The sequence below is a fragment of the Myodes glareolus genome, chromosome 5 (genome assembly GCF_982192425.1).
Source record: "Myodes glareolus chromosome 5, mMyoGla1.1, whole genome shotgun sequence".
Classification (NCBI taxonomy): Eukaryota; Metazoa; Chordata; class Mammalia; order Rodentia; family Cricetidae; genus Myodes; species Myodes glareolus.
Genome location: NC_142030.1, coordinates 21,446,848 through 21,473,712, shown reverse-complemented (window position 1 = coordinate 21,473,712; position 26,865 = coordinate 21,446,848). Strand labels below are relative to the sequence as shown.

At 37.9% G+C, this 26,865-nt stretch overlaps 1 protein-coding gene and 1 pseudogene across 1 annotated transcript; one reads left to right on the top strand and one right to left on the bottom strand.

The window, feature by feature from the left end:
* Positions 1-1,319: 1,319 nt before the first annotated feature.
* Positions 1,320-4,425, bottom strand: LOC125409750 (olfactory receptor 10J1-like; annotated as a pseudogene).
* Positions 4,426-22,982: 18,557 nt separating this feature from the next.
* On the top strand, positions 22,983-23,924 carry LOC125409698 (olfactory receptor 10J3-like). The gene has a single exon (XM_048448836.3). The coding sequence runs from the start codon at positions 22,983-22,985 to the stop codon at positions 23,922-23,924; it is 942 nt and encodes a 313-aa protein (XP_048304793.3).
* Positions 23,925-26,865: the final 2,941 nt, after the last annotated feature.

Below are 26,865 nucleotides of genomic sequence, written 5' to 3'. Positions count from 1 at the left end.
TTTGCATTGCTCAGTTTTTCAATGGTAATGGATAATTTAATATATTTTACAAAGGAGTTATCCTGGCTTAAATTTCCACCTAATCCTTTTCTTTGGCTTGATAACTTGGCTTATAAGGGGAAGAAGGAGACTCAATTAGAAGAACTTTTTCTAAATTCCCTCTGCTCCTCTTAGCTCTCCTCACCATTTTCTCACACTCTGACTCAACTCTCAAGAAGTCTTCAGAAGATTTTTTGTTGTTGTTGTTTCTGTTTTTGGTTTTTGGAGACAGCGTTTCTCTGCAGCTAGCCTGTCCTGGAACTAGCTCTTGCGGACCAGACTGGCCTCCAACTCACAGAGATCTGCCTGCCTCTGCCTTCCAAGTGCTGGGAGTAAAGGTGTGCACCACCATCACCTGCCCCCCCCAACTTTTTGAGATTTCTTCTTAACCTTTCCTGATTCAGCAGTTTTACAGAATTCTCAGCAGTCTTCTCCCTCACAAGCAACCTCTTCCTTTTTGTGACTTAAAACAATTTTTTCTATGAAGGATATTTTTATTATTAGCCCCAGAAACCCCTCTCCTCCATCTGTCTTCTCTTCAATAAGAAGCAAAGAATAGCCCAAGTCGCTTGCATTCTGATGATATGACCAGACTCTCAAGACTATCCTACACTGAATAGAAAGCTTTTACATTGAATGTGTCCTTCCCTCTTCAGGACATTTACTTAGCTCCCCTTCATTAGAAGTTCCACCTGTGGCAGAGAGGAGACCTAGATTTCCTTTGGAGTTCAGATGTGACTACTTGAAGATATTTTGTCTGTGAAGTTTTAGTTCATTCCAGATCCATTTCTTAAAAGATCTCTTTAGTTTTGCATTGCTTATCTTATTAAAACACACGGCAGTTAGATGTTTGTATATTTCTCTCCTACTCACCTCTTGCTCAAGCATCTAATTTATATTATGAGAATATTCCATTGAGTAATGTTTAATGTGTGGTTTGTAATTCAATGAGAAATATATTGGTTCCTTTAAGCTTGAAATGAACATAAGATCATACTTTGACCTTGTAATTATCTTCTGGAGTAGGGCCAGTGGCTGTCTGTGCACAGGTCTTGCAAGTGACCTGTGTTTTTATTATGTTAACAAAGAGACTGAGGAAATAAAACAAAAATTATTAAAGGCTGGCTTCCAGTTCCACTTTTGCCCTCTTCCTGGCCTTGGCTATGATGTATGAGACTCCTAATCACATGAAACCCTGGCTATATAACTTTTCCCATCAAGTTCCATAAGAAAAAGATGAAACTCTTTGGACATAAATTAACAACTATGATAGCTATTTCCTACATTTTCTGCAGAGCATCCTGGACTTCTTTGTTTCTCAGACTATCCACAACAGGGTTGAGTACAATATAACAGTGTAAGTCACTGAGATCAGATAGTCCTGGTCCCTGGTGTTCTATGACTTGGGCTTAAAGTAGACAATGGATGGTGGTAATAATGAAGACATAGGAGATGCATAGGAAAGTGGCAGGTGCTGTGATTGCCTGGAGACTGAGAACTGATGTCAAGATGTCTTTGATGACTGATACTGCACAGCCACATGCAAAACAAGTTGGGCATCACAGAAGAAATATTTAATCAGTGAGTTGCAAAAGGGCAGCCTATAAATGGACACAGCCTAAACTAGTGAGAGAAGGAACCTCATAGCACAGACTGAAGATGCCAGAATGGCACACACCCTCCAAGTCATGATGGCACTATAATGAAGTCCATTGTAGATAGCCACATAACAATGATAACCCATGACTGCTAACAGCAGACAGCTGGTGATTCCAAATCCAAGGAAAAATAGAGCTGTGTCTCACAGCACTTCAGGAAGATTGTGTGACTTAGAACCACAGGTTACCAAGCATTTTTGGGGTGATGAGCAGGGAACCGAAAGTCTCTTCAGAGAACACTTAAGAAGAAATACATGGGGGGTATGAAGGCGGTGGTCAATATGGATAATGGTCACAATGATGACATTGCCAGCCAGAGTCAGGATGTACAGGACAAAGAAGACAACAAAGAGTGTGAGTTGGTATTCTTAAAAATTGGATAAACCCTAGAAAACAAACTCCCTTATCTCTGCACTTGGCTCTCTTCCTTGAGGACCTTAGATCCAAAAGATAAAGAGAAGGTCAACACTGCGTCTTCATGTCAGGAATGACCCTGAGTACCCTGCAGAGCAATGATCCTATAAAGTAGAATTAATTCAAAATGCATGGATGGAGCTGTAAGAAAATTCAATCCATAAAGTCCTCATTTCCTAAGAACAGCACCCTGAACCCATTAGAACTTATGTTTTAACTATATGTAAATAAGAGGAAGTTATTGTAGGACTTGCTTGCAATTGCAATACTGGGGAGATGGAGACAGGCAGAAGCCTAGGGTTCACTGACTTGTTGGCCTAGAAGAGAGTGCCAGGCAAATAAAGACTGACATAAAAAACTAAAAAAAGGTAAGTCTAAGCTGATGATGTCTAAACAATAATAGCTGTGGTTGCCACATGGTTTCCACACCTACACACATGCTTACACATGCATACATATCTGCATAAACATGTGCACCTGCATGAAAAAGAGCATTCACAAAATGAAATTAAATAACAACAAAAAAGTCAACTCATTTAATCAGAAATGGTAGACTGGCTCCTTAAACTAGAAATGCAGGTAGAATTTAATTGGCTTCACCTAAGAACCTGACGTAAAGTATTCTTTCCATGTACATCTTGATCTTTTACATAATGATTGTGAATAGGCCATGAAATTTGCTTTGAATGTCTCTTAAAATTAGATTATCTTTTAGAAAATAATCACATTCTTAGAGTAGAGCATAAACAACTTATAAGTTTTCAAAAACAAAATAGATAATTTGAAAGAAGTTGATGTTTGGGATTCTAACCCATGGTGACAAGACCTCACAGTGATACCTGGGAACTATTTAGAACAAAATAGTAATAAAATAACACTATACCAAAACATGTGTGATTTACACAGAAGATTACTAGATGTAAAATTATTCCTTAAGATGTTTATTTTTAAAAAAGACTAAAATAGCAGAATGTCCATCTCATAATTTTTTTTAAAGGGAAAAATTAAATTAGGAAGTAGATGGCAATAACATAAAATAAGAATAAAATGATAAGGCATATAAAGGTAAATGTTTATAAGTTTGAATGTAGGATGTCAGTGAAATTAATTAAGAAAACAAAAAAAGACATGAATAAACTTTTAAAATAATCAATAAAGAACATAATTCAAGAAGATTTAGAGTAGGAAAAAGAGGGAAAGTAGCTTCACAATTTTATTTCAATATAATTTTAGGAAAATGTAATGGTTACATTCCTAGAAATTTGTCACTGGTATTTAATTGAGAAAACTTGTATTTGGCACTATTGGTAAGCCAAAAACCTGTGGCTAGTCAGATTCTAAGCCCCATTGGAGGACCTACAGTGATCGTTTTTTAAATATACATATCAAATTGTTTCCTAATGACATATTCTTATACTCATAGATGAATGCTTATCTCAGTCCCCATCAGAGAACAGTCTACTGAAAGTAGGTGGTGATTCACACAAATATTTAGACCTGGCCAAGGTTTAGATTAGGCTCACAAAATGCTCATCTAATTGCGGGAGAATTGTCTGTATTCTGTCAATCATGTTTTAAATAAACGCTGATTGGCCAGACAGGAGGTATAGGCAGAAAAAACAGACAGGAAGTGGAAATGATGCAAGGAGCGTAGGAGAATTCTGGGGAAGATGAAGTTGATTCCTCCCACTCCTGCCCAGACAACCGAAGCAGCAGGATGTGAGCTGCCCCACTGAAAAAGGTACTGAGCCACATGGCTAACATAGATCAGAAAAATGGGTTAATCAAGATGTGAGCGTTACCTAATAAGAAGCCTGACCTAAAGGGCCAATCAGCTTTATAACTTACAGAGTCCTTTGTGTGATTTTTCTCTGGGACTAAACAGCTGGGGAGCCAGGCAGGACAGAAATCTGAACAAGCCAGCCCCCATCATGTTACATCTAATGGTGTGAGAAGTCCATCTGTAGATGTGTTGCTTTTACTGGTTAATGAGGAAAGCTGCTTTGGCTTATAGCAAGGCAGACTATAGCCAGGCTGGAAGAGATATAGAGAGGGTTGGTGGCATCAAGGATATGCTATGTAGCTTTTGAAGGAGATAGATGCTGGAGAACCTTACCAAGAAACCATGAGCCTCGTGATGATAAATAGATTAATGGAAATGGCTCAATTCAAGATGTAAGAGTTAGCTAGAAAAAATGCATAAGCCAATTATGACAAAGCAGTGTTGTAATTAATGCCATTTCTGTGTGATTATTTTGGGTCTGAGCAGCAGAACAAACGAGCAGCTTCCTACATAATCTAGATCACCTCTCATCCTCGCAAGGCCCAGGCCTCATTGCAGCAGAAGGGACAGAAACAATGTAAGAGCCAGAGTTGACAATGAATACAGGAAAACTGTGTCCTCCAGACAGAACAAGACAGTTGCACAAAAGAAGTCAGAAGAAATATCACATACACAGTCCTTGTGCAAGATCCGACAAAATCTCAACTGAGAGAAAGGAGGAGGCATATATGAAATCCAACGGCAAGCAGATTAGCTATTGTAAATTGGTAGCTTCTTGGAAAAGAATATTCAGCTTTCTTTAAGATTGAATGCTGTCTCTGGTAAGTTTACCATGCATCAGTGGAACGTCACACATCTAAGAATATATGAGAAAGCAAAGTGAACTTGATGGGTTAAATAGGGATACAAACTTGGGTGGATAGGGAAAGGGTATGTCTGGAAGTAGTTGTGGAGTAGTGAAAAATGATCAAAACATACTGTGTGAACTTCTCAAAGAAACAGTAAGTAAACAAATAAATTAAGCCTCTAAAAAGCCCTGTGTCTTGGTCAAACCTAATTCTCAAATTTACAAAGCCTAGAGTCATCAAAAGGAGAAACTAAATTGAAGAATTGCCTAGGTCAGGTTGGTCTGTGGTCATGTCTTTGGGAGGCTGTCTTAATTATCAATTGATGTAGGAAGGCCCAACCCACAGAGGGCAACAGCAATTCTCCAGTAGTAAAACCAGATGAAATCCAAATCCAGGATTATGGAGCCCTGCCCCTATGGATACATCTACAAAGCAGTCTTGCAACCAAGGCTCACTGAATATTTCCAGAGTGGGCAAAGGATTAGGGACTTTGTTGTTAGATTTGGGCCCTTACTAATGCTAGAAGCTACACCCATGAAATGTCACCAACTAGACTGTTTAAACGTGATATAAATAATGTACACCAATGGACATGTAAAAATGAATGGTGGTGGGGCACAAGGCTTCAGCCACATACGAAGAAACACAGACAAGGGAAGAATGCTGAGAGAGACAGACAGTCATCTCCTGAGAAGAATGTACAAATTGGTGTCAAATGGTCAACCCTGAAAACGCACATAAAAGACTGAGCAGTTTATAGGTAGGAATATCTATGCATGTAATAGTGATTAATGAGATTAAAGGCCACGGATCTGAAAGAGAAGAAGGGAGGGTATATGAGAAGGTTTGGAGGCAGGAAAAAGAAGAGAGAAATAATGGAATTACATTATAATCTTGTAGGAGGAAGCCACTTGTTGGTTCCCGGCAGCTCAGTCTCGAAATAACCACACAGAGACTATAATATTTATTTCACTGCTTGGCCCATTAGTTCTAGCTTCTTATTGGCTAACTCTTACACCTTAATTTAACCCCTTTCTATTAATCTGTGTATTGCCACGTGGCTGTGGCTTCCGGGGCTGAGCAGCTGGGAGCGAAACAAGTGGACTCCACCAACATAATCTTAAAAATAAAAGAAAGAATAGCAATTAGACCTTGAGAGCTTGTTTGGAGGTTCTGGCAAAGAAGTGCAGCTGCAGCTACTCATATACTCTTGACAGAAGACCAGTCTTTCTCTATTTGGGGAAGGTCGTCCGCTTTGACCCAGTGTGCAGCTTCGGGAGCGACACACATGGAATGGTGAGGGAGGAAGGTGACACCTGCCTAGCCAGCCAAATCAGCCGAATCAACCCTGGCAATCAATGGAGTGACAGATGTCACAGACAGGTTACCCAACAATGAGGACACTAAGAGAGACTTACATAGACTAATCTACATGGGAAGTAGAAAAAGACAAGATCTCCTGAGTAAATTGGGAGCATGGGTACCTTGGAGGAGGATTGAAGAGGGGAGGGAAGAGGCAAGAAAGAGAACAAAGAAAAATGTAGAGCTCAATAAAAATCAATTTAAAAAATTAATCACCTTAGATACAAGAAAAAAAAGAACTCCAATTAGAGGAAATATATGAGAAATTTCATTCAAAATGTCAATATTAATAAAATTGCAATGTTACATTGTCATAAAAACAACTTTAAGGCAATCTGCCACTGAACTGAAATATAGACAGATTCTTAAATGAAATGTTAACAAATTAAATCTATCAGTATATAAAATGGTCAAACGATGAAGATTTGTTTTGGAGTGGAAAGTTTTTTAAAATTAGAAGTATCCAATTACATTTCATCAAAAAAGTGTTTATGGGGAAAATGCAAATGATTATTTGGATTGCTACTGATACAGGCTACAGATTTCTTTTTCAATATTTGTATTTGAGGAGAACCTATAGAAAGCTGAGAATAAACTATTTCTTCTCAGCTGATAAAAGCAGGCAGCAGTCCTACAGTCAGCATCATACTTGGTCCCAAGGTCATGAAGGGTTTTCTTCATGTTTACACACAAGACAAACCTGATGTCTTTTTCTACTTCTCTTCAACATTATATTAAGTGTTCTAACCAGCCCTGAAAGGTAAGAAAAAGAAAATTAAGTATCAAAGATTGGGAACGAAGAAAGAAATAAAACTAGATTAAAAAATAGATTACAATCATTATATCAAAAGATGTTACTGACATGTTGTCAGAATTATTAAGAGACCTTAGCAAAGTTTTGGCACAAAGCTTTTTATGTTAAACTTTCCTACATTTTGGTATTAAACTATAACAAGTTAAAACTAGGAAATAAAACATTTACCATCATTTCAAAAATATCAAGTACTCACAAATAAAGGCATTTATGAAAAAAAAATTCCAAACTTTAATGAAGCATCCTAAAGAGGTTTGAAATAAATGGCTTTGTTTATGAATTCAAGGAGAATCCTTCATTGTTTAACCTAGTCCCAATTTGATCTATGGAGTCAATACAGGTCACTCCAATTTTAGGTTGATTATTTTCAAATTTGTTTTTAATTTAACTAATACTAGTATGTAATATGTATACACAGCATTAAAGTCCCAGGAGCATCTAAAGAAAAGAGAGGATTTGCCTTTCAAGCATCAGTACTTATGTTAAGGTATGAATAAGAAGTGGTGCTGAAACAGGGCAAAGAAATGACAGAGAGGGAAGAAAAATGAGTGCTGAACAATAATGAATACATATTACATCATAGGTAGGGGTTAAAAAAATCTCCTTCACTCTAATCTCAAACTGTTTTCCATTTATATATTCCTCTCATCATTTATTCTTGACATTTTATTTACTGTTTGATCCTCTTGTCACATGTGATTGCAATTACTTGTTTGACTATCAAATGAGCTCCTTGATTACAGAGCACATACTGGTTTAGATGTATACTTCTAGATCCAATCCCAATTTTTGACTTCGTTTAGACAATTGACAAATACTTGTTAAAGCAACCAGTACGTGATAGGTTAATGGCTTTCAGCACTTCCAGTCTGCAGAAAGAGACTCATCATCCTTTTGTTAGATGTCCACAGAGACTCTGCTTTTGGGATCCAGTGCTAGAATTCAGTAATTACGTAAAAACCTAGACTTCAGAACTTAGGGACTGTGAGATGCGGAGTACATGATTCTTACCTGTAGGGTCATTGCAGGCATAAGGGGTGTCTGAAGTAGCCAAGCAAAAGAAAAACTAATAGATAGATAGACAGGAAGCAGTAATGTCTACAGCACTCATTAAGTGGTGAAATTGGAAGGCTGCCAGTATAGAGAAAGACAAACAGATGAAGATGTTGGCTACAACAATTATTCAGTAGGGACACATAAATGACTCTTGAGTTGATTTTCAATTCCCAGTTCACATTTAGATAAGTAGCTCCATTTCTAAAAATTATAGGAGAATAGTAGGTGGACTTTTGCCTACAGGACTTTTTCTTCTTTAGAAGTAGCTACATGGTAGACACGTGAAGAAATAATTCCAAAAAAGACAAAAGAGTTGCTAGAGTCACAGATATGGAAGGGTAATTCTGCAGCCTGGATATCCTAAGTGTAGCCCCAGACCCTCTGCTACTGAAAAATCTCAATACTGGAAGAAAAAACTCGCCTTGGTGAAAGGACTGACAGTGGAATGGTGATGCCTGAAAGAGAATACATTCTTTTTAGGAGTATAGTATTAGACATAGGGATTTGTTTATTTTCTCAGGCATTGGTTGGGTGTTTTCTGTAAAGAGTCACAGTCATGGACTTGGTGTTACACACTTGGTTGTTTGTTCACTTGCTTAAGACATGATTTCTCTGTGTAGTAGCCTGAGCTGTCCTGGAACTAGCTATTCTAGACCAGGCAGGCCTTGAACTCACAGAGATCCACCAGCCTCTGCCTCCCGAGTACTGGGATTAAAGGCATGTGCCACCATCACCTGGTCAGTGTTATATGCTTCTAACATAGCTCTTAACACCTGGTGGGAAGGGAAGGTTGGGGAAGAATTGTGTTCTCTTTTACTTCTCTGCCTCAAGCATGTGTAGAATCTCAGAGGCAATGCACTATATATTCACTTAATGTACACGCTTGTATGGGTTGGGCCAAGTATATTTATTTTTCTGAAGTAGGGACTAAATACCCAGATTATGTTTATAAAAAGACACAGAACAAGTCCCGTGACTCAGAACTGATCATACAAAATAAAATCAAAGTAGCTTATAGATGGCAAAAATTGTTAGAACTACAATTTTGGCCCATGAACTAGATATGGATGAAATAGAAACAACCTACAGTAACTAACATTTGGCTAAAGTGAGCTCTTTGGTGAAAGATTATGATTTAACGCATCAAAATTTCTCTGTAGGTACACAAATCATTCCCATTTTGTTGATAGAGAAATTGAGACTCAGTGGAGTAAACTTGCCAGACTCACATATTTACTAATTGGCAAGACGGGTGTAAGGCCACACCCATATGACCACACATGTCAATTATTTTGATTGAAGTAAAATCATAAAGAACGAATATTCAAGCAAGATGTTTGGGCTAGAGGAGAAGTAGAACTGGCTGTGAGAGCAAATGTCCAACTCTCAGCATTGCTGCCTCAAAAGACACCCAGCCCCCGAGTAGCAGATGATGACGCTGGGATTACAAACGAGGTCGGATTTACTGTCTTTAACTGACGGTCAACAGATTCTTCCATCATTTAAGAGGAAACCTGCAAGGATGCTATGTGTCATTTTACTTCTCCACAAACCACTGTGAAAGTTATCGGGAAAGTCTGAAACTTCAATATCATTAAAATAATTAGGAAGAAAAAGAGGGAGATGGGAGAAAACCAGAAAATTTAAAAATAAATTATCTTATGTTTTTTATTTTTGTTTTATTTTGTGGTGTTCCAACAAGTGCTTACTTCTTGAAAACTTAGAACAGGACATCATAGAAATTTATTTAGGAGCTGGGGTCCCTGCAATTGAAAACAGAAAGACCTGGGATGGATGTTCCACGAAGTCAGAGTGGAAAAAATTAAAAAAAAAAAAGTAGGTCAGCATTTCCGGAGGGTTGGATGGACTTTCATAATGCAGTGACAAATTTCAGACTAAAACTTTGGTTCTGTTGGCCTCAGAAGATCTCTCAGCAGAGTAGAAAGCTCTGGAAACCCTAAATCTGAGTGTGCTGTCTGGGCTTTATCCAGACAGCAAAACAGGCCTATCAAAACCAATATTGTAAAGATGTCCCTTGAGAATTGTTCCTGTGCACAGGGGGCACCTAAGAACTAGTGTGAGGCCCTACCCCAGGGGCCTCGTTAGGAATTTGGGCAATTAGTATAGTAAAACTCTTTGCCTTTGTTTAGATGGGAGTTTCTGTCCCAACTGATCCTACAGTCATTCAGTTCCAAAGAAACACACAGAGGCTTGTATTAATTATAAACTGTTTTATTAGCTCAGGCTTATTATTAACTAGCTCTTACGAGTTAAATTAATCCATAATTCTTATCTATGTTTAGCCACATGACTTGGTACCATTTCTCAGTAAGGCATTCTTATCTTTCTTCCTCTGCATCTGACTGGTAACTGCATCTCGTCTCTGCCTTTCCTCTTTCCAGAATTCTCCTAGTCTGATTTTGCCACCTATACTTCCTGCCTGGTCACTGGCCAATCAGTGTTTTATTCAGCCAGTATCCATGACAAATCATTACAGTGTACAAGAACATTATCCCACAGCACCTTTGGTTACGGACTCACAGGAACAGCCTGTATTTTAGAAACTGAACATGTTTTGTTAACAAACCAACGAGCCCAGAATAAACATGCCAAAGAAGTAATTGCCTACTATTCTATGTCTGAGAATGCTTTCCTCATTCATTGAATAAACAAATATTATTCACTTTCATGCCAGGAAGTATGTTGACTGGGGATATTAGCACAATGAAACCATTAATGGTGCTTGCTCCCATAGACTTACTAAGTAGGGGAACATAGGAAGCTATAGTTAAGCCATCACTATGTTTGCATTAGTTTGAACAGGGCATTGTCTAGACATAGGCAGTCTTGTAGAAACTCTTTGGTAACCAGACAATGCATTTATGTCATTAGTGAAGGAGATTACCCTCCTTTAGCCAGAGAGAGTACTCTCTATGATTCATAACTTATGAGATGGACTGTGGACTGGATTTAGAAGATGGTGTTGTTTAAAGTATACACTGTCTAGCCCAGTAGACAAATTTAAATCTAAGAATATCACAAGGAATTTACTAGAATGAAAAACTAAATGCTGGAAGGAAAAAATATAGAGAATAAGTTGTGCTAATGTGGTGATATCTTTCAACATTTTTCTTGGCCATAAAGTTTAATCTGGATTGTTGAAGACAAATATCAGTCAACTAGGTGAAGTTATAGAAGGAAATTTAAAGTAGAAGAAGAAAAGGTGTGGGAAAGAATTAACGAATTAATAGAAACTCATTCCAACATGTCAAATACTCCAAAATATGCAAGGAAAGGTGACAGAGAGATCACATTGGAGCTAATGTTTTTCACAGTTTCAGGCTTAGTTTGAGCTAGCAAAGCTTCTAAGGAAGTAATGACTCAATCATACATAAACTTCTAATTGAAATCTAATAAATGAACCCAAGAGATGCAGGTTGGCACTCTGAAAGAATTATGGGACTACTCTGGTTTTCCAGTGTGAAAGCTTTGAGCTGGAGTGTTGGTAGACAACACAGTGATGACATTGGATTGTTGAGACCTCAAAAGTTAACCCATCATAGAAATCTTAACACATGGTTCAGAGTCCTCTCTTTAACCACCTGTGGCTTAGGAGCCAATTCTGAGAAAGTGATTATCTATGTAACGTTTGGCTTTTCATAGAAATCTGAAGGGGTTACAGTATGAGCCTCCCTGACAGCTTGACAGAATAGTGTCTAATTCATCATGTCAAGAATCATAATAGTCTCTTTCAGTTCTCAGAGTAGGGAACTTGAACGAAGGGGCTTATCTCTCTCCTTGGTATATACTCTTGAGATACATGTCAGTATGGAATAAAGTGCACCTACTGGGTCACAAGGTATTAGTGGTAGAATTGTTTACATTAGGCTCATTTCAGAATCTTTTCTTTTTCTTCCTCTTGCTCATAACTGATAGTGTCATGGCTTACTCAGGAAATGGGTTAAAGTTGTAGATATGCAATGCCTTTCCAACACATTTATCTCATTTGATATAAAGACAAATTAATATGCTTGTGAATCACCAAACTCTCTGTTAAATGGTATTATAAAAACACTAACGCCAAGATTCCATTTCTTTGCTTTGCTTTCTTTCTCTCTCTTGTGTCTCTGTCTCTCTTTCTTCCTCTCTCCTTCCCTTCCTCTCTCCCTCCCTTGCCTCCTCCCTCTCTTCCTTCCTCCCTCTCTCTTCTTCCTCTTTTTCTTTTTTTCTTGCTCTGTGGACCAGACTGGCCTTGAACTCAGAGATCAACCTGCTTCTGCCTCTGCGTCCTGAGTGCTGGGATTAAATGTGTGGGCCACCACTATCTGGCAAGATTCCATTTCTTAATATGACATTCAAGAGCCTTCAGCAGAACTCTGCTTGTTAGCTATGGATAAGAGTCAGTTCATTCCCACAGGGCAGGAAACCCTGACTGCTCTTAGGGATGGAGAGGGAGGAGGAGAAAAAGTGGGGGGAGTGGGAGGGTGTTGGGAGGAGGGGCGGAAATGGAAACTTTTATAATTTAATAAAAAAAAGAGTCAGTTCAGAAACAATGACCAGTCATATCCGGAAGTTAAGTGTATCTTAAAATCTGCACTTTGATGAGTGGATAGGTGCGGTTCTCTTTAGGTAGGACCACAAAAATCATTTATAACATGTTTGCATCAGTGTCATAAGAGAAATACTCAGGAAGATATGGTCTCCAAGAATTCTGGGAATATGAACTGACTCTAGGAGGAGAAGTAGGTGAGAGGTAATGGAATTAAAGTCAGGATTTAGTTCATCACACACAATTAGTTAAAAATTGTGATGATCATTCAAAGATCCATTTTCCATTCTCTTTTTGCTCTCAGCTTATCATGATCAAGAAAATATCATTGAAGGGTTCTGTAGGCAAATAACTATTTACTATTTCTACTGTTTTAACTAGCTAAATATACTCTACATCTGCTAGGTGCATTGTGCCACTTGATTCTTGACTTATTTATTGAGATCTTGTTCTGCCTATAGAGTTCAGGCAGTTTCTTTACAGCTACCTCACACATATTCAACCATAGTCTTCAGGGAATGTGGAGGCCTGAACATGTGAGCCTATTTCCACCTTAACCAAAGGTCAGAGAGTTCGGACTTACCTCTAGTTCCTTCAAGGCTATTGTGCTTCATCTCAAAGACCCTACTTAGATTTAGAGCAGAGGTTATTGTCAACACTTGACAAAACTTGTACTTCAGGAATAAAGAAGTAGATGTGTTATACCTCAAACAAAAGTCCAAGGATCCTACGAAGGCTTCAGTTCACTTAAGAAGTTCACTTTGGATTCCACCCAGGGAGTGGTTTGCCTATAGAAAGTTTTGGTCTAGGGTGTGAACCTGATTTGTTTTGTTCTAGCAACTGAATGTTTAACTATGGACACAGCCCTCAGCCTTCCGTTTCTATGTTCATTTATGTTAATGTAGTTTTTGTCTTACTCCTGCCTTTTGGGGATCAGGGGTATTTTAAGTGGGCAAAATTTCAGTACTAACTGGAATTTTCTCCTGATACTATTCTATGTGTTTCTCCATTTTATTTTTCTTTCATGTCTTCATATTCATTATTAATATTTTCTAAATCCCCACACCTCTACCCTGACAAGAGGTATTTTTGCTGATGCTAATCCTTGACAAATGGCACCAAAATGTGGGCCTGACCAGTGAACCCCAAAACTCACAGAAGTGTGGACAGGTGTACAAGGGCATATGTAAGGGACTCTGCTAGAAAACGTCACCACAGGTGGAGAGGTGAATAATTAGCACTCAAAAGTAAATAGTAGATGATAAAAAATGAAAGAGAAAAGCAGAGCAAAAAATTGGGAGTAAACTGTAAATATTTGTAAATATGAGACAAGGAAATAGTATTCAAATATCTGTACAGTCGCTTAGATGTATTTTGATAATAAGAGGAGCTGAAATGAAGCAGAAACAAAGGCAGAGATTTCTAGAGTTTGCAAATATTATATGCCTACCCCCACACTGGCGGTGTATCCGCCACCACTTTCAGGTTGCTCCAGGTCTTGGAGAGGACAAAATAAGACCTCGCCTTCTCCCCTGCAAGTGACTTTGGTCACCTAACCACAACCTCTATTGCTACTGGGCTGGTGAAAAGAATGAAGGGAGTATGGCATTTGACCTAGCAATGGCCTAGATTTCTGAGGAGATTGTGGCAGTCCATGCACACTCTCTGCAGCCAGCTGAGTCTGATCCATGTTGTGTGGTGGAGCCAGGAAAAGAGTCCTGGGAATTTCTCTAGTGCCAAGTTTCTTGCTAGCCCCATAATGGCTCCCTCAATTAAGATATCTTTTTTTTTTTGCTCTCATCTCTGTCCTTCCTCCATCTTGACTATCCCATTCACTCAAGTTCTCCTCCCCACTCCCTTTCTCCCCTTGTTCTCCCCTTATGTCCTCCCTACTCCCTTTACCCTCAAACTCCCAATTTTGTCTGGTGATCTTGTCTGTTTCCCCTTTCCAGGTGGAGCTATGTATGTTTTTCTTAGGGTTTATCTTGTTACTTAGCTTCTCTAAGATCATGAACTATAGACTCAATATCCCTTGCTTTACAGCTAGTATCCACTTATGAGTGAGTACATACTATGTTCATCTTTCTAGGTCTAGGTTACCTCACTCAGGGTAGTGTTTTCTAGTTCCATCTATTTGCATGCAAATTTCAAGATGTCATTGTTTTTTTTTTTTTGTACCACTGTGTAATACTTCATTGTGTTAATGTGTCACATTTTCTTCATCCATTCTTCGGTTGTGGGTCATCTAGGTTGTTTCTAGGTTCTGGCTATTACAAACTGCTGTGAACATAGTTGAACAAATGTCTTTGTAGTATGATTAAGCATCTTTTGGGTATATGCCCAAGAGAGGTATTGCTGGGTTCTGAGGTAGGTTGATTCCCAATTTCCTGAAAAACTGTCATAGTGATTTCCAAAGTGGTTGTACAAGTTTGCATTTCACCAGCAATGGAGGAGTGTTCCCCTTACTCTACATCCTCTCCAGCATAAGTTATCACTGCTGTTTTTGATCTTTGCCATTCTTACTGGTGTAAGATGATATCTCAGAGTTGTTTTGATTTGTATGTCCCTGATGGCTAAGGATTTGAACATTTCCTTAAGTATCTTTTGGCCATTTGAGATTCTTCTGTTGAGAATTCTGTTTAATTCTGTACCCCATTTTTAATTGGGTTATTTGGAATTTTGATGTTTAATTTTTTGAGTTCTTTATTTATTTTGGAGATAAATCCTCTGTCTGATGTGGGATTGGTGAAGATCTTTTCCTATTGACTTGGCTGCCTTTTTGTCTTATTGACTCTGTCCTTTGCTTTACAGAAGGTTCTCAGTTCCAAGAGGTCCTATTTATTTATTGTTGCTCTCAGTGTCTGTGCTATTGGAGTTATATTTAGGAAGTGGTCTCCTGTGCCCATGCATTGAAGGCTATTTCCAACTTTCTCTTCTATCAGGTTTAGTGTGGTCATATTTATATTGAGGTCTTTAATCCACGTGGACTTGAGTTTTATGCATGGAGATGGATATGGATCTATTTTCATTCTTCTACATGTTGACATCAGTTATGCCAACACCATTTGTTGAAGATGCTTTCTTTTTTCCATTGTATATTTTTAGCTTCTTTGTCAAAAATTAGTTGTTCATATGTGTGTAGATTAATATCTGGGTCTTTGATTCAATTCCATTGATCAATGTCTCTGTTTTTTTGCCAATAACACGCTGTTTTGATTACTGTAACTCTATAGTAGAACTTGATGTCAGGGATGGTGATACCTCCAGAAGTTTCTTTACTGTACAGGATTTTTTTGGCTATCCTGAGTTTTTCGTTTTTCCATATGAAGTTGAGTATTGTTCTTTCAAGGTCTGTGAAGAATTGTGTTGGAATTTTTATGGGGATTGCATTGAATCTATAGATTGCATTTGGTAGGATTGCCATTTTTATTATGTTGATCCTACCTATCCAAGAACATAGGAGATATTTCCATTTTCTGGTATTTTCTTCAATTTCTTTCTTTAAACACTTAAAGTTCTTGCCAAATAGGTCTTTCACTACTTTGATTAATGTTACCCCAAGGTATTTTACAGTATTTGTGGCTAAGGTGAAAGGTGATGTTTCTCTGATTTCTTTTTCAGCTTCTTTCTGATTTGTATATAGGAGGGCTACTGATTTTTTTTTGAGTTGATCATGTATCTTGCCACATTACTGAAGGTATTTATCAGCTGTAGGAGTGCCCTTGTAGAGTTTTTTTGGGTCACATATATACTATCATATCATCATCAAATAACAAAAGTTTGATTTCTTTCTTTTCAATTTGGATCCTCTTGATCTTCTTTTGTTGACTTATTGCTATAGCCAGAACCTCAAGAACTATGATGAATGGATATGCAGAGAGAAAATAAAATAATACTATTTAAAGCTCAAGAAGGCCTTAGAACTTTTCATGCTTGCAATCTGTGCACAGGTTGATCAGCTGAAGATGAGAGCTGATGGATTCTTGGTGTTGGTGTGCAATCTGTCTAAACCAGTAACTGACTCCTCAACTGAGCATCCACAGGAAAAACCTTGTGAGGGAAGCTGAAAATGGCAGCAGTAATGCCAATCAACAATGGTGATGATGGCAAGCAGCTAAGAAGGCCTAAGACTTCATATACTACAGTGTCTCCTCACAGACCAAAGAGAGGACAAAGACAGACAGCACTGAGGCTTTATAACATGAAACAAAATCCAGAAGAGCTACATTTTCAGTTGACATGAAAAAACAAGCGTTTCATATTTTATACCTCATATATAATGTGTCAACAATGATTGTTAGAATAGCTAGTTCTAGGTGCAATAAGATAACAAAATGTGCATGAGTGGAAAAGTTTTCATATAATGGTGATGACAATTAAATTAGAAGTATAAGATCCCTGCAAAAAAATGAGTAAAGAATTAAATATATGCAAAAACTGTCTCGAATTCTGAGGCTATAACAACACAATAAACTTTTTTAGGATATGGAAAGTTGAAAGTAGTATATGAAAAATGATCTGGTTAGACTGAGATACAAGGTCAAGTTGAGCTGAAGGCCTCAGAATGAGTGTAGTTTGTGAGGTAATCTGTGCGGAGGTAAATCAAAAAAATAAAAGGTTTAATTCAGGGACAGAACTGATGCGTTCACCCAGAGATTTTAAAATTGATTCTAGTGTCAAAGCATCAGAGGTCACCCCTGTGTTTATGTGTGTGCCTAGCAGTAGGAATATTTGCTCAAACCCTACTAGGTAACTGGTTTACTTCTTAGAAGTCATAAGGCCTTACACTCCTGTCTGTTGGTACTAGAGAATTTGGCTGAAAACATGGCATAGATCCCAATAAGGACCTGTGGTCTTTCTGAAGGAAAACTTTCACTTTCAGGTGAGAGCCTTTTCACCCCTGAGACTGTTCCTAATACCTCAGTCAGATCTGTTTTCCCCTGTGTTATACTGATTAGGCAATGAGCTGCCTCCGTAACAAGGTCTCAGGGTAATTTGTTGTTTGTATCTTGACTTCTGTTGTTGTCTACTGGGGAGAAAAAGTGTTACTTTGGAGAGAGACACTTAACAATTGGCACAGTGGTTTAGTATCTTATTGAGAGCACCAGGCCATATTACTTCTAACTATCCCACCACTGATTTACTCCACCAAGTTGGACTGCATGTCTTGTAGAACTTGCTGTCCTTCATTTTGATCTCAGACACAGAAAGAGTGAGCTCAGCATTGTCTCTATCTTTAGTGGTTGCCTTTATGTAGGACATAATCAGGGGTGATCAGAGAGTTGTCAGCAAAGAAGAGGTAGGATTAAGCCATGTCTTGTGTATAAGACACTAGCGACTCTGTTAAAATGAAACTCATAGACTATTCTGCATCCTGAAGTTTAGGAATGGGTGGATTTATAATGATATTATGAAGGGCATTGACTAAAAATTATAAATTATAAATCATTTTATAATCCAGTAAGATCTGCAACCTATTATTTCAGGTGGTCACATTTCCAGGGTGGTGGACGGACCTCACCTGTGAGCAGAGCCTTGCAAAACCTGGAAGAAAGAGGATACCTGGTGAGTCTAATTTTCCTTAGTATTTAGGGAGGGACACTTCACTGGAGGACATGTTCAGCTGCCACACAGACAACTGAATTCTGTAGAAGATGGGTAACACCACCACTTATGCGTGAGAATATGATTTTTTGGAATTTGGGAATCTAGATGAATCATTAAATAATACAGAGGTGTGAAATAAAATCCACCAAGGGCCTCTAATTGGGTCATATTCTAAAGACTCTTCAAGGTAATATCCTAGCATATGATGACCACCATGGCCATTTTTTCTCCCTATCACCAGCATAGTCCTTTTTTGTGACCATTGAACATAGTGAATTGCAGAAGAAATTATTTTGATGAATAAAATAAAAATGTTTTGGACACAACAACCAAAATGCATAGGAGACATTAAAAATTTAGTAGTAAAGAAAACAAGAGGCCATGAATTAGAGGTAGAGTGAGGAGAGGTATGTGAGTAGGTTTGAAGGCACAAAAGTGAAGGGAGAAATATCACAGTTAAATTATAACCTCAAAAATATACAAAAAAATTTTTTAAAACTCCTGAAACAATAGAATAAAATTTTTTTCTTTATGAAAACCTGGAGATATTTTGTTTACGTAATATTGGGCCATGGGCAAGCCTTGCTTTTACCCTTTGTTGTTTATTTGATAGAAAGGACTCAAAGACTCACAGACACTTTTTTAATTTAGTGGTTTCTTTCCATCTTTACATTACTTCCTATTTTTCCTCTTTTCTGTCCCTCCTCATCTAAATGTCCTAGACACCAATTATATACTTTTTTTCTTGCCAATGCATTTAATGTACCACCCCATCCTCTGTTCTCTTCTGATTATTGTGTCTCATGGAGTCTACTACATATTTGTCCTGGAATAGAGTCTTTAAAGACATTAATAGTTACAATTGATTAATGGAGTCATGGAAAATGGAAGCAGGGACACTCGAGATCATAGGCACGAATGAGGTTTTTCACTAAACAAATGGGAGTAATTTTAGAAATAGCATGCATGAATTTCAGTGTATGCACATACAATGAGACTGATTTATTGCTGATAGTTTCCAAACTCTGATCCTTAATTCAACAAGGGATCTGGGAGCCACTGAAACATGTTCCTATCTGTTTTAATTAGGTTATTCTGATCCAAGGGAGAAATAAAATGAAGGGCATCCCCACTGAAAGGAATAAAGCAAAGCTAAAACTTTCTCACTTATTCTATACCTTAGTGAGGATAGCATAGGTGCATACATCTGATTGTTGAAACTTCGGAGAGGAATTTTTTCCTTCCTTTTCATTCTTCTCTCATCCATTACATCCCAAATTAAGTTTTCCCTCTCTCCACTCTTCCCAGTCTTTCTCTCCACTTCTTCTCTCCTCCAGATCCACTCCTCCACTATTTCTGTTTTTTTTTTTTAAAGAACACGTCTCCCTGGGATATCAACCCAACAAGAAATAAAAAGTTACAATAAAACTTGGCATAAACTCTCATATCAAAACTGCATGAGGCAACCCAGTTGGAGAAGAGGAGTCCCAAGGTCAGGCAAGAGTCAGAGACACTCCACTCCTACTGTTAGGAGTCCCACAAAAATATCCAGCTACAAACCCATATGTATATGCAGAGGTCCTAGCTCATACCCATACACAGTACATGATTGTTGTTTTAGTCTCTGTGATTCCCTATAAGCCCTGGTGAGTTGACTCAGTGAACTGTGTTCTTAGGGTGTCCTACAACCCTTACCTCTTCTGTGGGGTTTCCCTGGCTCTGCCTAGTGTTTGTGACTCTCTGCATTTGCTCCCATCGGTTGCTGAATGGTGCTTCTCTGATGACAATTGGGCGAGGTACTAATCTATGATATCCTGCTGTACTCATAGATTTATTGATTTTTTTCCCTAGCTGTGTTTAGTTCTACTCTGGGTCTCTGGGCTCTCCAGCCTGTGGTTCCTGGTCATCCAGGCAGTCAGACATGGGTTCCCTTTAGGAATGTGGGCAATACAGAGGGGTTATAGTAAAAAAATGTATTCAGTATTCTGTGTTTGTGTATATATGGTGTGTGTGTGTGTGTGTGTGTGTGTGTGTGTGTGTTTCTGTATGTGTGTAGGTGCATGTGCTGTGCATATATGTTCAGGTCATATGACAATTTCGTGGAGTTGATTCTTTCCTTTTACCATTATGTGGGGTCAGGGATTATATTCAGGTGGCCACATTTGCACAGTTAGTGCATTTATCAATGAACCATCTCCTAGCCCCATGAAAGTTTAATTATTTGACTATGAAAAAATCCTATGTGCACACGGGAGAGAAATGATAAAACTCATAAGTCAAGTTAAAGATATTCAAATAATTGTTTTCAAATCCCTGAATTTTTAATTAAATCTCCTACCTCCAAGTCTACCATAATGCATTCTGGCTTATTACAAAGTGAAAAAGAATCTCCACTAATAAAATTCATAGTTTTAAGGGCTTCCTGTGTATACAGCACCAGATCAGATTCTTCACCAACATTAACCTGGTTAATGTCCATGACAGCTCTCTGCTATATTACTATAATCAATTTTCAAGTGAATTTGAATATTACGCTTAAAAGTTTAGAAAACAATTTTAGATATTATGCAGGAGTATTTAATGACCAGATCCTTTAGAAAAACATGATTGAAGCATTCAGGAGTAAGATGTGAGCTTTGATCAACCAAATGAGGAAAATGGGTTTAGAGACGATGGTAACAACACAGGAAATGATAACAGATGTGAGCTGTTGAGTGTTGGTGAGAAGTAGAAAGAAGTGGGTGGATGCGGGAAAGAGACCTTTAGGAGATATTGCCTTGGGATGAATGAAGAAATTGAAAGGGAAACAATTCAGTAGATTCTTGACTTTCTAGCTTGTCTAAGGGAACAAGGTTAGATTTTCCCCCAGTGGAGTCTTCCATGCTGAGATCATTATGGGAAGAGAGAAAGTATAGATCAGCTAGCTCCTTTCTCCACCAAATACATCATAGAATGAAGAAATGAAATGAACATAAGGCAATGGTTTTTTTTTCTGTGATTAAATGAATTTTCCTTTTCTGGTGCTCATTTCATCCTTGAAAGGAAAATTTCAGGCTCATTTATGCTCTTTCCTTTTTGGGACTAGATCTCAAGAATTCCTATACTACCTTATAGAAACCATGTTTTGTGGTGTGAGAGGATTGTTATGGCAGGATCTCTGGGAAGACAAGGAATAAGCATGCAACTTTTTCTATTTTTCAGAATGACAGTGGGTGATGGGCACCAGGTTTATTGAGACTAGGATGGAATTTTGTAGAGAACAAATCCTAATTTGGATTTAATGGGAACTTGGATTTAATTTGGATTTAATGGGAACTTGCCATTAAATGCAGTTGATATGATGAAAAAATACCATATATGATGGGTTTTATCCTTCACTAGATAAGGGTTCATTTGATCTCAGGTGTCATAATTCAGGATGAATTGAGAAGAACTAAAGAGTTGGTCATATTTAATATCTCAACTGCTTTTCCCATGATCTAGATATACTTCTTCAATACCAACAAGCTGAGTCTTGATTTCTTTAAACAGCTTTATCATGAAATAAAAGCAAAACAGTTTTACCAAAAGATAATGGATACCTACCAAAGTGGGTGTATTTGGTATGTACATGTGATCAGTTGTCCATAGGCAATCATTCATGATATCTTAACCACCACCAAGTAAAGGCATATTTATCACCTTAAAGGACTTTCCATGTTCCTTGATGTCCTTTTCCCCAACCTTTGTAGTAAGACAGTTAACATGAGATCAATACCTTCAAAAAATTTTAAGTTGACACTGAAATATTATCAACTATATGCATTGTTCTGTAGGGATGCTATGACAACCTGATTTTTGTTGTATAACTGAAATACTAGAGCAGTTGAATTACCACTCCATAATTCCTTGGTCTTATCCTCTGATAAATACCATTCTTTGTTTTTATCATTTGACACTTTAAAAACTCATATAAATGAAACTACTCAGTATTTGTTCTTCTGTGAGTCACCCATTTAATTTGCAATATAATGATAATACATCCATTACCTATTTAACTTGCAATGTCATGATAATACATATTTATCCATTATATCACAAAAGCAGTATCTAATTCCTGTAATGCTGGATAACGTACTGTTGTAAATGTATGTCAGGTTTTCATTTCTCAGGCTTACGTCTAGGGACATCTAAATTGTTTCCAGAAGTTGTCACACGGGCGTTGAGCCACAGTAAACACCAATGTGCAAGAGTCTGATGCTTAAAAGATTTCTTTCCAATTAAGGTGTGCAGGAAGTTGCTCACTATCACTAGTCATGGGGGAAATGCAAACCTACAGTCCAAGGAGATACTTGCTAAGAGCGAGGAGATTTGATGTTACAAACCTATCGTGAAGATATAGCAGGAGTTGGGAGTGGTTGGGAAAAGCTGGAAATCCTGTATGTTGTTGGTAGGAACATAAAATGATGAAGTCAGTATGGAAAAAAGATCATTAAAACTTAAAGATAGAACTATCAAATGCTTCAGCAATCCAATTTTCTGGCTACATTGATGAAAAATTGAAATCAGGTCACTGTTTCTACACTCCCCTTTAACTTGACTTTTCATATTATTTCTTTCTCTGCCCTGAATCCAAGGATCCTTCTCTAAATACTCTACCAAGGAACTACCAAGTTCCAAGGAAGAGGGTGGGCACAGGGGAAAACTGCACAAGGCACCAGTAGCTGAGTTCTGATGACATTGGTGTCTAGAGTCCAGCCTAGGCAGCATATGCTTCTTACTAAGTATCTTGGCCCTGCCTACTCTGTTTTCTGCTTGACTCATCATACTTTTCTTTCCTTTGTCAAGCTCCCTGAATCCCCTACCTTCCTCCATGCCAAAGAAGAACTCCACCTTTGTAACTGAGTTCCTATTTGAAGGTTTCTCCAGCTTTGGTTGGCAACACAGGCTTGTCTTCTTTATTGTTTTCCTGACATTGTACCTTCTGACTCTGTCAGGCAACGTGATCATCGTGACTATTATCCGCCTTGACCGTCATCTCCATACACCCATGTACTTTTTTCTGAGCATGCTCTCCATCTCTGAGACTTTTTACACTGTTGCCATCATTCCTCGTATGCTCTCTGGCCTCCTTTCTCCCTACCAGGCCATAGATATCCAAGGCTGTGCAGCCCAGCTCTTCTTTTATCTAACATTTGGCATCAACAACTGTTTTCTTCTCACAGCAATGGGTTATGATCGCTATGTCGCCATCTGCAATCCTCTGAGGTATTCAGTCATCATGGGTAAGAAGGCTTGTATACACTTGGCATCTGGATCACTGGGAATTGGTCTAGGCATGGCTATTATCCAGGTTACATCAGTGTTTGGCCTGCCCTTCTGTGATGACTTTGTTATTGCTCATTTCTTCTGTGATGTGAGACCTCTGCTGAAGCTGGCCTGCACAGATACTACAATCAACGAAATAATCAACTTTGTTGTCAGTGTCTGTGTCCTTGTCTTACCCATGGGCCTTGTCTTCATCTCTTATGTTGTCATCATTTCCACCATCCTTAAGATTGCCTCAGCTGAAGGTCGGAAAAAGGCCTTTGCCACCTGTGCCTCCCACCTCACAGTGGTTGTCATCCACTATGGATGTGCCTCAATCATCTACCTCAAACCCAAATCCCAGAGTTCCCTTGGGCAGGACAGGCTCATCTCGGTGACTTACACTGTCATCACTCCTCTGCTCAACCCAGTGGTATACAGTTTGAGAAACAAGGAGGTCAAAGAGGCTCTACGAAAGGCCATTTGTCTTAGACCCTTTTCCTCTTAATAGAATATTTTGGAAGATGTTTGTTTTATGCTTATGCTATAAGTATAAGTTTATTGTTCTGCTCTTTCAATAATGTTTTTATGTATAATGTCAAGAAAATCAAATTAAGTGGAACTGATTGATAAAACAGGAACTGCTTTCTGGGGTGGTAACATTTATGTGGGTCCTACTCAAAGAATATACGGAAGTGTGTGGTATAAAAACTTTGTCACCTGTGCTATTCACTCCTCCTTGATTTTATTTGCATTTCTGTGGGACTGGGAGCATTTTAACAATGGTTTTGGTTATTTACACAAATCAACAAGGACTCAAAGTCTAGCTGTATCCTAAATGATTTTGAGCACATCTTGACAAAACTGTGGTGAAGTTAAAGGTGTCAGGTTGCAGCCTTTGTGGAAAGTAAGTAAGAAGACAGGAACATACACAGCCCTCTGTCAAAAACACTTTTGCATTCTGGTTTTGCAGTTTACTAATACTGCATTATAATCAGGGTAACTTTAAAACTCTGGAGGAACATCTTCTAAGAGGATGGAATATTCCACTTGACCCAGGAATAGTGAGTACACATAAGGAAAGAAAGAGTGTCAGTTACAGTGAGAGGTGTACAGTCCACAGTCCTGAGATCCATAACTGAGAACACAGACTGAAATGGAGAACATGTTAAAAGTTGAATATGTTTTGATCCTTTGTTGTTTTCTGTAGTGGTTTTTGTGTGTTGTAGAGAAATGTTTCCTTGTTATGAAGTGAAGTGTACACTTATATCTGAAGAATCGGAGCTAGGAGATTCCAATGAGAGAGAACAAGCAACATCTGTCTTGCTAAACCTAGTTTAGCTCACTAAATATGGTTTCTTCTAGCTCGATCCATTTACCTGTAGTTCATGATTTCATTTTTCTTTACAGATGAATTGTTTTTCATAATGTATATGTACCACAATTTCATTATCCAATTATCAGTTGAAGGACATATGTGTGGTTTCCATGTCCTAGCTAGTATAAATAGAACAACAATGTGGAGCCCAATCGCATAGGATACAACTACAAAGCATCTTCCACACCTAAGGCTTAGGCAATATTACAAGAGAGGGAACAGAAAGATTGTAAGAGCCATAGGTTCAGAGAGTTTGCTCTGAGACTGTGTCTCCTAGAAGTATCAGAAGCTACACACCTAAAGTCTCACCAAAATAAAACTAAGCATGAGCTAAAAAAAGGGACAACAAATATAGACATGCCAAAGTGGATGGGGGAAAGCCCACGAGACCTGACTCCTACACAAAGAACTATGGAAAATTAAGGAATGCTGAGACCTGGAGAAATACTTTTACTCAGAGAAAAGCACACCTATTTATTATCCAATACCAAAAACATATGTACAATTAACCCTGCACAGACTCAGCAGGATACAGTTAATAATTTATATGTTATATATGTTACTTATAACATACATATGTATATATAACACACATAACAAATGCTATGTAGTATATTATATATTCCTAAAATATATACTGATAAATATATCATTTTTGTATATATATTTTAATTACTGTTACATGAATATATGCATCTATACATATACAAAAACTATTTTTCTCAATTTGAAGAGAACAAGGAGAGGAATATGGGAGCCTTTGGTGGGAGTAAGGAAAGAGAAATAATGTAATTAAATAATAATTAAAAAATAAAGGAAAATAGTTTAATATATTTTTCTTACTTTCAAGTAAAGGGAGATATATGTTGACAGAAACCCGGTAAACGTATAGTTTACTTTTTAGGATGAATTTAAACTCTAGAAAAACACAGTTGCTAAAATTGTAAGCACTTTAACTACAACTTAGATAATAGTTATTAATGAACAGAACTCCAAAATTTCACAAAAATTATAGGTTGTTCCTAAACACTTTTTGGTTAATTTTCAGAAGACTTTAAGATCTCTGCTTTAAAAGAGAGTTCAATACAGTCCACTTTGTCTATGATGGAATGCGAGAATGGATGCTTTGATATGAGGAAGGAGCTTCTCTCTCACTGTTGTCATCTATACTGGGGAACAAATGCCCAGAGGTTCTTACAACTTGTGTCTGATCCTGTGGTATGATTCTGTAGAGGTAATACATCTCTTATGAAATGCTGGAGATTGGACAAGACTGTGGAAATGAACAAGTCTTTTCATCGAAATAAACATATTTCACTTTACAGAAATATAATGATACGTTGAGTTTGGTCTGGAATGAATAGTCCTGCGTTTGTGCCTAGATTTGTAGCATTGATGGTGGTTTTATTTCTGTAACATTTGGTCAAAATACATTTAAATATGGTTGCCTCCAGTTCTGGTGAACTTGGTTCAAAGCTGTTGAGTCTAAGTCTGATGGTACATGTAATACTAACTCTTTTCTGAAGTCATCTGTTGGATATTGGAGTACATCCCCAGCTTGTATCAATCAGGGCTTGCATATACATTTCTCCAAGTGGTGGGAGAACACTGAACTGAGGCTCTCAGTGACTCCCCATCAGGAATAATTCTTGCTAAGGAACCCTAGTCTCTAAGTTTCTACTTAGTTTTGGGTGCATGTTGCCACCGGTGACTTTCTATTTCAGGGAATTGAACCTCTTTGATGACTATGAAGCGATATCCTAGTTACAGAATGAGTGCTCATCTGAGATAGTTTGAGTTTTTTTTTTTTACTGTGACTGTCTATCATTTCTTTTGCTTTTCATCCCTTCTTTCTCTTTGACAGAGTATCAGGGAGCACCCAACAATGAACTTGATGCATTTAAGTGTATATCTCACCTCTAAAGTATGTTACCAGTGCCTCTAAAGTATACTATTTAAGATTCCATTTCTAGAACAATGATTGGCATAAGACAATTGCTCAAATTTTTAGCTATGATATATTGTAGTAAAAAGTTTTAAAAATGATTCTATCATGTTTATTGAGCTAAAT

Coding starts and splice junctions, on each gene's coding strand:
- LOC125409698 (XM_048448836.3), top strand. CDS start 22,983: ATGCCAAAGAAGAACTCCACCTTTGTAACTGAGTTCCTATTTGAAGGT.